Source organism: Lutjanus erythropterus, chromosome 15 (genome assembly GCF_056507025.1).
Source record: "Lutjanus erythropterus isolate fLutEry1 chromosome 15, fLutEry1.hap2, whole genome shotgun sequence".
NCBI lineage: Eukaryota > Metazoa > Chordata > Actinopteri > Lutjaniformes > Lutjanidae > Lutjanus > Lutjanus erythropterus.
The window spans coordinates 36,631,761-36,644,855 of record NC_139331.1 but is presented as its reverse complement, the minus strand read 5'-3'; the positions used below and the strand labels follow the sequence as shown (position 1 = coordinate 36,644,855).

Sequence of the window (13,095 nt, the reverse complement as noted above, 5' to 3'; positions counted from 1 at the left end):
AAGATTTTCCGTCACTGAAATGAAGCCAGAAAATGTAAAACAGTGAAGAAATGGATCCAAACACCTGCAGCTTTTCTTTCTGTCAGTAAAATGTTGGATGTTTGCCATTGTGGCACAAAACATCTTTCCTTTTTTTTTCTTTCACTCCTGTGCGTCTCCTCCTCTTCTTCCTCGTCCTTATCAGAGACAGAGACATCACCATCACTCATAACAGGCGTGGAAATGGCTTGGACAATATTTTAATTGAAATACTTCATCAGAAAATCAGTTTCCAGGCCACGAGGGAGGAAGATCCGCCCTTATCGAGCACAGACCATTAGCTTCCAATTAACACACGGAGACAGAAGAGACGCTTTCAAACGGGAGGAGATTAAGACCGGGCCGAGGATTTAGACCGGGACTCTTCTCTGCCGGGAAGGGAAAAAAATGTATGCATCCATTATTCCACAAACTATAGGTAATATAGATTAGACTTGGAGTAATTTAACTTAAAACGCAGAGTGGAACAGGCGGCAGTCCAGATTAACATGGAGCTCTGAATTAATATGCAGCATACAGTCATGGTGGATGATTATACTGCAGCCAGAGAGCACTATTTCTATAAATCTACAATTAATATTGGACTTTATGGCATATTTGAGCATTTTTTCTGTTAGTACAGGAAATGCATCTGATACTGAATACAATGCTGCATAAAAACAGATCCGATACTGTGGAATTTATTAATCCAGATTTATTTAACCTGAGCCAGGCCATGCAACAATGATAGCAAGTGTATCACTTCCATACAGCATTACTAGTATATAATTGTTAACAAATAACAACAATGATATATATTTTTAATGCACTGGTATTGGATTGGTACTTGGTATTGGCCAAGATGCAAAAGTCAGGCATCAGAATCAGTGTCTGGGAGGAAAAAGTGCTATCGAAATATTTCTAGTTTCAGTTTGAGACACTGGGCCCAAAGAACATTTTCTTATTCTTATCTTCAATTTCTTTTACGTTTCTTTCTACAAAGGGCTCATATGAACACGCCTCATCAGAGTCAGTGAATGTTTGTAACTTCAGGTAACTGTATAAACGAGTGCATGAGCATGAAATTGGCATAAACGATACCCAAATAACAACATATAAAGCTGCGCATCTTGCAACGTATGTCAGGAAGTGTTCATTCATGAAAATGGCATCAAAGAGTAAAAGGAGAACTTTACGAGTTCAGAGTTTGTTGTCCATAAAGGAAAATCTGTCATTTTAACAGCATCAGCCGTGGAGTTAAAGGAGCTGCTAAAGCAAAGAAATGAGAAAAACGAGTTGCTGTTAATATCATGATACCTGAGGGTCGGACTGTCACTGAAATAAAGTAGAAAGTGAGGCTGTTCACCTGGACAGGGACAGGTCTGGACCTCAAAAACTGTGTTCATATCTGAAAGAAAATTCAAAATATTTTCTTCTAGAATTAATTTCTTCTAAATCGCGCGTACGCACCACTTGGTTCGTTGCATGAGGCCCAATATTTGTAAATAACTACATTATAAGTCTTATGAATTAAAAAAAAGATTGATTCATACCAAAAGAATTGTTGCATAAAAAGATCCATGACATGAGTGTGTGTGAAGACACTTCTGGGTGCTGCTCTCTGCAGACACACAACAGCAGCAAAGAAGCAGAGATCATCTCATTAGTTCAGACAAGAAAGTCAATAAACATTTTAATTAGCATTAAAAACGGCCTTGTCTTCCTTTAATATGCATGTGATGAAATCATTAACTCCATAGAGAAGAGTTAAAAGTGTCTCAGTGTTTGGTGAATCATTTGATGGTCATGTCTGATTTATTAAAGCTATAAATCATGGCTCTGAAAAAAACGATGGCTGGTTTAAGTATCGGCTTCAGGAAGGAATGGAAATAAAAGGAAAAGAAGAAAATTCAGTAAAGAGGAAGGAAGGCAAGGAAGTTAAGTAAAGTAAGGGAAAAGAGTAAAAGCACAGACAGAAGAGAAGGTGAAGAAAGAGGAGGACATGAAGACGACGACTCGTGACAGAAAAGAGAGCTTCAGGAGACAAAATGAGGAAAAGAACTGAGGAGAGAAATGAGAGGAGGAGGAAGAGGAGGAGCAGCGTGGAGAATCTGTCTTCATGCTGTTTTATTCCCAGAGAAAGAGAAGCTGGGTTTTCCCTGCAGAGAGGAACCCTTCACGCATCATCACCAGGAGAGCTGTGATTGGCTGCAGGGCACAGAGGAACCCTTCACGCATCATCACCACGAGAGCTGTGATTGGCCGCAGCCAGGACGAGTGGGGGAGACACACGGTCAACATCGTCATCGGTGATATTTACAGCCTGGTACGTTCCACTGGGTTCACATTGTACAGGGTGGGTGTGTGTGTGTGTGTGTGTGTGTGTGTGTGTGTGTGTGTGTGTGGACAAAATAATAGAAACACCTGAAGCTCAAAATTGGTTCTTGGTTTAAAAGGTTCGTCTTTCCACTGCTCCAACATTCACCAACTCTGGTTTGGTTGAAATAAACTCTTAATTTATGGAGTTAAGTGTTAAAATATTGAGAGAGGAGTGAGAGGGAGGTCGGACATCAGAGAAGTAGCGGAGAAACGGTGTGTAGATCCACAGTATTTTCACATCTAACTCTATGAATTTTGAGTTTATGTCGACTAAACCAGAACTAAAAAGACTTCCACTCATCAGCTGAACACAAACAGGATCATCATGTTGCTCTGAGTCCGCTGGATGTGGAAACCGTTTGCTTACACGTTAGCTGTAGGAACAAGAGGCAATAAAATGTCAGAGCGTGTCTGAAATTCTTCTGGCCTCTAATGTGAAAAAAGAATAGTTAACTTTAACGAGTTAATAAGGGTTGACTTTTCAAATAAAATCTGTGATTAAACTGCAGTAGCAGAGAGGAACAATTTCATTTTTCATCATTAGTTTGATCAAAAATGATCCTAACTCAAGTTGCACTTATAGTGAACTTGTTAGCTTGCGTTACCTAACGAATCCGGGGAATTGTTTCACCTCTAAGCTCCGCCCAAAATAAACACCTGCTTTGTTTCTTACTTCAGGTCAGTGGAAACGTGCTATTTTGGCCAAAATGCTGCGAACAGTTCGAACACACCAGGACCGAACCACGTTAGTGGAAGCGGCCTGTTACTAACTTGTTCTGGAGCTTTCAACCGCATCCCAACTAGGACTGAACAGTTCATCAAAATATTATCCAAATCACAATCTGGCCAAATGTACTCCAAACTGCAGGGACGCAGGGTTGGTTTTTTTTTTTTTGCATATCATTCAGTCTTTATCTCGCCTGCATTATTAGTTTGACATATTTTTTCCCCAGAGCTTTCAGCTGTAATTACAATCTGTTTCAGAAGTCAAGAATAAACTTGCAAGCTCAATTTTTTAACACGGTTTGTTTCTGTTCTTGCCGTTAAAATTCTTCACTCCAAAATGTCTGAGTGAAAATGTGCTTTTAGTGACTGAAGTGTGTGGTTTTAACTTATAGATTGATAATAATGATACAGTGAGAGCTTTTCTCCTGATGATCATCATCTTCATGTGATATTTGCATCTTTATTGAAGAAGGCACTGCACATGCACATCATCATCCACAGCCGCATCCACACTGATGACATTTTCACCAGAGAAATTAGTCACAGCTGACATTTTTTTCTCCAGAATATCACTGAGATGAAGAAGAAAAAGATAATGACATGGATATTATGGATCACACTTAATGTAAAACATCCTGATTTACATAATTCATTTACAATAAAGTCGACACAACTTGTTAATCAAGCCTGAAACAGAAAGGATGCTCACAAATGTTGGATTTACCGAAAAAAAACAGATCATCGGATACTTTATTCACTGACACAGACGCAGCGCTGTCGTGTCATAATCATAGTACAGGATTATTACATGTATATAAATGTACTTGGTTGTCTTTAAATTAAATTCCAGCTCTCACAGTAAATTATTCATCACAATTAAAAACAGCAGGCTTTACAAATGTATTTCCTGTTTCACATTTTATCTCCTCACTACAAAACATGTTTGATTTAATTTCCAAACCGCTTCCATTCAAATATTTAATCTCAGAAACCGAGAAGCCAAAGTACATTTCAGTGGAAAAGCCTGCTGGAGATAATGTGTGTGTGTGCGTGTGTGTGTGTGTGTGTGTGTGTGTGTGTGTGTGTGTGTGTGTGTGTGTGTATTTATAACTTTGTGTGGACACTACCTTGTGTTGTCCTCAGATAAACTGTTCACTTCAGGGTTTTAGATTTGGTTTTAAATTTGGTTTCATCCTTTTAAAAGGGTTAGAATTCAGACTGGGTTAAAGTTTGGATAGTCTGCTGGTTGTGCGAGGCTCTTCTCCATATAGGCAGTGTATTACCTATTTTGCGGCGCCGTCATTGCTCCGGTGGCACGTTGTGTCCGTCGCTCTCTGTGTCTGCTGGTTGTGTCTAGAAGGAAACCCCAAATTTGCAAGACTCTCACGAGATTTTCATAGTTTCGGTCAAAATGTTCACTCTCATGAGATCTCACGGATCTGAGGTTCCCTTCTAGACACTGTGTCAGCTGTCACCTGCTGACAGTGACATCACGGATCACTGACGATGTTAAACAGCGGCCTGAAGGTTCCTCTTAGGATGGAGATATTAATGTTCTTCAAATGTTACACAGTAGTCAGACGGTTGGAACAACGGCCAGAGACGGATAATGGAGAAAAGAAAAATGGACCACCTCCACCACATTTAAGTGAAGTGAAGTACTGTGTGATATATATTAAAAATATATTTTTAATATATTAAAATAATTTCTGATCATCTGTGTCACATGTTGGTCCTCTGTACACTCAGTGAATCTCTGAGTCTCTGCTCTCAGACAGCAGCTCTCTTCATCAAGTAAAGGTTTGTGTGTTTTACATTCTGTCTTTTTTTGTCCAAAGTTGAAGTTTGACTCGACTGTTGAAGCAGCCGAACTGCACGGCTTCTTTCCGACTTCCTAGTCTTAGTCCTGCCTAAGTGTAAAAGTAGAAATTGTAATTGTAGAATTGTAAATGTCTTATGACGGCTTGCATTCATTCACACTCGAACTGCAGGAAGACGCCACCACAACAATGCAGGCTTGTTAATTTCTGGTACTTCGCCAGATTCGTCTATATTTAGAATATTTTCAAAACTTTTCCTTGCTGTCAGACGGGCTTTTCTGTTGGGAAACCACTCTTATATGAGCCAAACATCGCTCTCTCCAAACCAACCAAACTCCACTGACAAATTCAGTCATTTTACCTCACAGAACACAGGAGTTGTTGGTCTGCTGCTGCCTCAGTTTTATAGTTTGTGGTGTGACTTTGGTGAATCTGAACTAAACCTTTAAAACACTGAAGTCACAGAATAACACAAACAAACTAACAGATCGAGGCAGTGGTAGACCAACAACTCCTGTGCTCTGTGGTTTTCACCAGTGAAGTCTGGTGGCTTTGGAGGAAGTTTATTTGGCTTATAAAACGTTTTTTTTAATGAATTCATTTGAACATTTAATTACTTAATTCTTATGGCACTAGCTTGATGAGCAGAAACAGCTAAATGTGGCAGTTTATTATTATCTTACCAGTATAGCAACGATTCTGCTGACATAAAACTCAGACAGACTGACTGACATGTGATGTGTGATGTTTTTGGAAATATAATTGATGACATACAGTCTCTAGAAGTGTATGACTCCATTTTTTCCATGATCGAGCCATAAAAAATGACAATACATATCGAATCGTACCATATCAAGTCTCATGATATTATCCAGCGTGTGGTCCAGGCCCTGTTGCTCTCAGCTCAGTTGCTGTGTGATGTAACACCTCTGCTCTTTCTCCCTGAAACTTTCATATGAAATAATAAAGTTTTGTTGTGTTGGTGGGATGGTTGTAATCTCAGGTGAGGTCCCGCTCTAACACTCTGCAGGAGGTCCGGACTGTAAACTTGTTTACACACTCTTTAAAGACAAAGAACTCCAAATCAAACTGTGGAGAAAACTTCAGAACAGGCAGGCTGTGGTTTTACTTTGCAGCAATCGGGATGAGTCACTTGTTGCTCTTTTGTGTGTGTGTGTGTGTGTGTGTGTGTGTGTGTGTGTGTGTGTGTGTGCACATTGGGAGGGACAACTTTATCCACAAAAGGGAAGAGAGACAGAGAAAGTCTGGGGAGCAGCAATGACTGAAACTGAACATGGTGTCCTCAGAAGGATAGCAGTACTTCTCTGGGTGTGTTTCTACGGTGCTGTAGTGTGTGTTCCAGCAGTCAGACAGACGGGTGTGTAGATCTTCACCGTCTCATCCCAGGAACAGTCGACCACCTGCAGACAACACAACGCAACACTGTTAGAGACACGGTGGAGGACGACCTGCGTCAACGATACGATTCATCTTAGAAATTTAAAATAGCCGAGGATTCAGTACGATATGATTCAGCCCCATCACGATGCAACGTGTGAATCTTTACGAGTCCCCTCTTTCTCCACTCCCAAAGGTGACCAGTGCCACGGCATACAGTCCACAAAAGACTGATTTATTCATCATTCAGCATTGTAGACAGATGTAAGGGTGAGCAAGGCCCAAAAATAACAAAAAAAACATTCTGGAACTTTATTAACTAAATTATTTAACAAAAGACAAAAACACAAGGGGATTATGGTCAGGATACACAAGAACCAGGGCTGAACTTGACCCAACATAAACATGTTATTAACATCTTATTATGAGTCTAATGTATAAATGAAAGTGTGTTCACAGATTCTCATTTAGGTTACAGGATCTCAAACTGTTTAAAAGTCTTGTTTGCAGTCAGATGATCTGCTGCTCTGTTTGTGAAGAGTGTTGTGGTTTGGATTGAATTTGACCGTGTAGAGGAAGTGGGGTGAGTTGGAACAGTGATGCTACATGTTAGCTGCTCTCTCAGTGACATGACGTCTCTGTGGGTCAGGAGACCTGTCAGACAGGTTTTGTTTCTCATCTTCAAAACATAGAAAACTTATTCCACACTTGCTCATTATGGAAGTTTCATGGTGCGACGTGGTGCAACATGTTCTTTTGCTGTCTGGTTTGGGGAAATGAAACAGGGAGGGGGGAGCACTTGTTTTGTGTGAACGAGGCAGCAGGCATCCAGCGAGAGCCGTGCAGGCAGAGGCAGAGGGAGCGAGAAAACAGGGGAAAGTTATCGCAGCAGGTCCTTGATGCCTCAAAAAGCTGAACTTTAAAAAACCTCTTTCTTTCTGCTCTGTTTGAGGGAGAGACGAGGGGGTCAACACAGGGTGAAAGAGACGCCGCTGCAGCCTGCTTACAAACTGCGAACAAACATGTGAAGCCCAACTGTGAGGGACGTCGTGTCCAACATACGCTCGATGACTTGTAGAGATAGGAAGTAAAACCACACCAAAAACAGTGAAAGCTGCTTTACGAATGGACTGAATGTTCTCCGCTGTAAGAGAACAATTTAGTGTTCTGACAGGAGAGTGGTGGAAAGAAACACACACACTTCAATATGTGCACACACACACACACACACACACACACACACACAGTTTCTCTGCAGACCAGAGCTGGGTCTTGTTTTCTAAGTGCATCAATACTCAAGCTTCTCTGTCCGTCCTCGCTGAGTGTCCACACTTCACCTGCAGCTCAGAGAGACGAGACGTTCAGAGCTGCGTCTCCTCTGGCGAACACTTACATCAAAGTGTTCCAACTAAATTACTCTCCATTATCAGGTCTGGGACAAAGGCATCAGTCTTCTCTTCTTCTCTGTTCTCCTTTTTTTCTTCTTTTCAGAAGGAGCCACAGAAGCAGAGGACAGATTCTGTGACTACGAGACAGACCTCCTTCACTTGGTGTAAACCAGCCTCAAGTTTAATGCACATATTCTGTCTCAAGGTATAAAAATGCAGACTGACAGGAACCTTAACATTTTTCTGGAGGCCACAGTCTGAATGACGGGGGAGTTTAAGGGAGCTTGGCTCCCCTGAAAGAGTCATGTGGGACAATTAAAATATCATCCATTTCCTGTCACAGCTTATATTTTTTCTGCTCCTGAGATAAACAATAGTAGTAAAATATGTCAGTGTTGTGTGTTTATTCGCTCATCACATTATTCTCCCCTGTGATGTGTGATAATTGAAGGGGTGTGTACGAAAAGCTGAAAAACGTTGCTGTGTCCCCTCTGATTATTTAATGTGTTCTTCTTCCACGTATTATTTAGCCTCTCTAAAATGACACAGACATTATTAGTTGTCTGTAGTGGTAACCGCAAAATGTTTTTTGCAGTAACTCTGCAACTGACCGCACTGCTGCACACGTATGCATGAATGCAAGTGCATGTGACATATTTAGTAGCAGTGCATACTGGAAAATAGGGCTCCCCCGAAAGCCACTGTGGAATTCCAACCCTGCTGGAGGGCGTTTGTTTTAGTGAGAATATATCACAGCATCAAGGACACACTGAGCTGCTCAACTGCAAGATTTGGTACAATCTCTGTGCACTTCTATCATCTAATGCAGAGGTCCAAACTTTCTTTGCACTACAGAGTGTTTTTTATGTTGTAATTTCCACAAGAGAACATTCAGTCCAGTCCATGTCGTTCGGAAGCTCTTCTCTCAATTATATTGTCCGTTTTTTCCTCTAATTGCGGAGCATAATGGTTCCCGGTACACAGGAAGTCAGAGGTTTGCATACCTGTTTGTGTGTATTGTTTTCCAGCCTCCATATGACAAAAGCTTTGACAGCTGTGTTCCCTGAAAACTGTAATGGATTAGGTTCCTGTTTTATTTTCCCACTCCTTCTTTCATCACTTTCTTTCTGAAATTACATCTTCTCCTCTTTACATCTGTCACATTAAGTGCTTCTCATAAACATGTCTATAATTAATAGTCAGTTAATTGATTAGTTGGTTGACATAAAATCAATCTGCACCAGATTTGGCAACAGATTAATCAGTTAAGACATTCTTCACACAAAAGTGCCAAATATTTGCTAGTTCTGTTTCTGCATTGTGTGGATGTGTGTATTTTCCTCGTTAACTGAACATTTAATGGTTTTGGATGATCAGCTGAGATTAATCGAGGATCAAATCTGCAGATTAATAATAATTGTTATAATAATTGGTAATATAAACAAACAAAAACAAACAAAAAACAAACAAAAAACAAGCAGAGCTGCAACTAAAAGTTATCATCATTATTGAAGTATTAATTTGCACATGACTGATTTTTCATGATTAATCGTTTAGTCCATAAAATGTCAACAAAATTGTGAAAAATGCTCATCACAATTTTGTAGAGTTGCAACAATAATCAAGTAATTTCTTCAGAATAAAAGTCCCCCATTACTTTGTGATGTAAAAGGTTTTATTATGAAACGGCAAAATCAGGAATTGTGTTTTTGACAGCAGTAACTTAATCAATCAAACAATTCATCTGAAACTGAACATGAAACAGTAAAATAAAGTAGAAACCTGAAAGTACAAACTGCGACGCAGGAGAGAAACTAAACTTCAAACAGTTAGAAGCTACAGAAGTACTAAGAGCTCAACGCAGACACTTAAAAACCTCATTCTCTCTGCTCTCCTGCACACACGGGTTAAATCTTGGACCCATGCTTTTTTTTGAGGTGGGTCATTATGGGGTGGCCACAGTCTGTGAGGCGTCACCGCAGCCCGCTTGGCGTGTCCATCTTGGGCACAATTCAGCAGAGCTCAGCACAATAAATCTGATAATGGAAATGCAAATCGGTGTGGCACAGTTTGACTTAGAAGGGCTAAAAGTGCAGATGGAAAAGCCCTGATGAAGCCACACTGCGTCGCTGAACAACTACCTCACGCCTCATTAACATGAAATAAAACACCAACATTTATATCATGAACATAAACAACCAACATGGCTATTCCTAGTACTTACACCTGTCAAGTTAGCATGTTAGCCAAATGAAATGATTGGATGGGCTTTTTACAGATCTGCCATTTTATTCATTGTTTTTGTCAGAGCACTTGATTTACTGACTGCTGTTGGGAATTTATAACAAATAAGAAAACATCCTTCTGAAATACGTCATTTATCCTTTCTTTAATTGTTCTCAGCAATCTGAAGCTCTTCACTTTCTAAACTGTTTCAGACGGTGCAGTGGAAGAGAAAATACAGCTGCTTCTCCACCTCCTTCTCTTTACTCTATAATCAAGCGGGACATGGCTATCAGCTGAATGACATGCCTCTGTGGGGACGTGGCTATCATCTGAATGACACACTACCTTCCATCATCTCTCCTGGCTGCAGAACACACGGCGGATGATGAGTGTGGCGTCTGCTCACAGACTCGTTCCAGTTCACTTTCACCTCGAGGAACATAAAGGCCCTTTATTGTTCACGCCATCGTCACAGGTGTTACGACTCGCTTTGTGTTCGGTTAAAGAGTGAAACAGACGAGGAAGCTGCAGCCTGATGGGATTATTAATACGTGATGGATGGTTTGAATCCTGCTCCTTACTGCCTCTCTGCTGTAGTTTTTTTTCTGACTTAACTGGTTGGATTTTGGGTGTAAAGGTCTTAAAAACCTGGAGGCAGCACAGCCAATCAGAAATAAGCAGTCAGAGGAAATGTATTAAGGTGTCAGCGGGGTCGTGCTATAATTAATTATAATCCATCACTGTGACAGACAGGGGCTGTGTAAAATCTGCCACAGTTTATTTGTACCCGTCATGTTTGCGTCCTGGTGTCATACAGACTGTTTACTGTTGCATTTTGTACGTGTCAATTATAAAAAGGCTTAATGCTCACAGCAGCCTGACTGGTTGTGCTCCACAAAAATGTCACTGAAAGATTATTTTGCACTCTCTGCTGCATTACTGCATCAATTCACTTGTCTGAATGGTTGCTTCAGTCTCTGGTTGGTACAACCAGGGCACAAAATTAGCCTCAGCCATCAGCCAAATGCTAGTAAAACATCCAAACTCCACATGACGGCTCACATTCATTCATGCTCATATTGCAGGGAGACGCCACTGCAGCAATAGAGGCTTGTTAACTTCCCATACTTTTCTGGATTCATCAATATCAACATAATCCAAAAGTAATGGAAAGTAATCGATATTTTTAAAGTAAATTTGTGACAATCATCTACGACTGATAATAATCAGCAGCAGCTTCTGATCCACAGTCACACAGCAGCAAGAAGCAAAAGTTTGAAAAGTCAGAAAACAGAAAATCTGTGCTTGTTAATGCAGGAGGTAACTAACCACATCCCCCCAAATCTGCTGCTGCAGGACGACCAGACTCTCACCGAAATGAACAACTGGTCTCTAAGAGTCTTAGATTGTAGCTCTTATGTGAAAGCTGAATTAGACCGAAGTAAAATACTCCATGTTTGTTCTGGTCACAAACACGAACAGCTAAAGACAACAAGTCCTCAAAAGGGAAAAACTCACTCTGTAGCATAAAGGGTGGTCACCCCTGTGTTACATCACGTGTTTGGTTGGCACACAAATGCAGCATATTCTCTTTATAAATCAAAGTATCAGCCTCCCTCGGACCGTCGGGTTCGTTCTGCGCTCCTGATCTTTGAATCAGTGAGTCAACAAGCTGAACGGCCCATTCAGAGGATGAGTAAGCAAAGCAGTCGTGCAGTGAGTCAGCCATTGAGAAGAGGAATGCCCTTCTTTAATTAACTTTAACGGCCGGCCGTAATGGAAAGGCACACACACGGGCCAAGACTGCAGCAAAGCACAAAGAAAGTGAGAGAGGAATTTACAGAGAGAGAGAGAGAGAGAGAAATGACGAGATGTGTGACGAGGAGGAGAGGAGAAGCGGTAAAAAAAAAAAAGGAGGAGGAAGACAAGAAAAAGGCCACAAGACTGACGGGAATATTAAAGCCAACGGGAATATTAAAGCAAGACAAGTTCAAAGTCTAACTAATATTTAATGTCTCCTTAAATGTCTTTCACTATTTCAAGTAATGAGAAAAAGATGAATGAAGACACAATAATTAAAACACTAATAAGCTTGTGGCAGATACGCACTCTGAGGGAAAAGGCTCACAGCGGTCAAACAGTACAATACACTCATTATCACTGTTGAATTGTCATGGTAACCGGGGTCTGAGTGACAGCTACGACACACGACGTCAGCTGCTCAGGTTAGCTGCAAAACCAACCTGAAACCATTATTTTTTATTTTGAAAATTCCAATGCACTACTAACATATAGTACCACATTGGGATACAGCTGACTATTGTTTTCATGATCGATGAATCTGCTGATTATTTTCTTGATTAACTGATTCTGTTTTGTCTGTAAACTGTCCGAAAGTTGTGCAACATGTCCCAGAGCCCAAGAAATCTCGTTTTGTGTGACCGAATCAAAGATATTCAGTTTACATGAACTAAAACAGAGAGAAGCAGCAAAACGTCCTGCTTGTGAAGCCGGAATCGGAGAACTTGTGTTATTTTTGCTTGGAACTGTCCTGCTGCCACAAATGTGGATTAAACCACCGCTGAAAATAGTCCCCAACAAATGCAGCATTACCTCCTGCTCAAGTAATGTTTGTTAAAAGCTTTAGGAAATTACTGAGCCTTTCTTGAAATGAAATTATGTAAGCCTGTTTCTGAGCTTTCAAGATTTACATCTTCAGTAGAAATCAGTGGCCAGAATAAATTTGCCAGAATCTCCAAAATCAACTGTATTAAAGCTCGTGTCTGTCAGTGACGGTGAGACCCAGCGTGCACTGAAAACACTGTAATGTTAGAGAAGGAAAAACTGGAATCTGAACATGTCTACTATTTATCTGAGCAAGATCAACCTGCATCAGTGCTACAGAAATATGACAATGGTTCAAGTCTATCGCTGGTAACATCATCCGACTCACCAGATGCACATTGTTGCTATAAGTCCTGCCACTATTCGCTTGCTTCAAGAGGCATCGTGGTCCAGTATCTACAATACAACGACCTCCTAGATTCAACCTACACGATGAAAACGGCAAATTAGTGACCGGGACGCTGGTGGTACGAACATAACCAAGCTGTCATCATTTTAATTCCAGAGCTCACATC

At 40.7% G+C, this 13,095-nt stretch overlaps 1 protein-coding gene across 4 annotated transcripts in view; it reads right to left on the bottom strand.

The window, feature by feature from the left end:
- Positions 1–6,114: 6,114 nt before the first annotated feature.
- The window catches only part of pex7 (peroxisomal biogenesis factor 7), a 53,898-nt gene continuing 46,917 nt past the window's right edge, over positions 6,115–13,095 (bottom strand). For all 4 annotated transcript variants that reach the window (XM_084738110.1, XM_084738111.1, XM_084738109.1 and 1 more), the window contains exon 11: positions 6,115–6,364. In XM_084738110.1, coding sequence (XP_084594236.1) covers positions 6,281–6,364 — 84 coding nt within the window. In that variant the 3' untranslated portion in view covers positions 6,115–6,280. The remainder of the gene's footprint in view (positions 6,365–13,095) is intronic.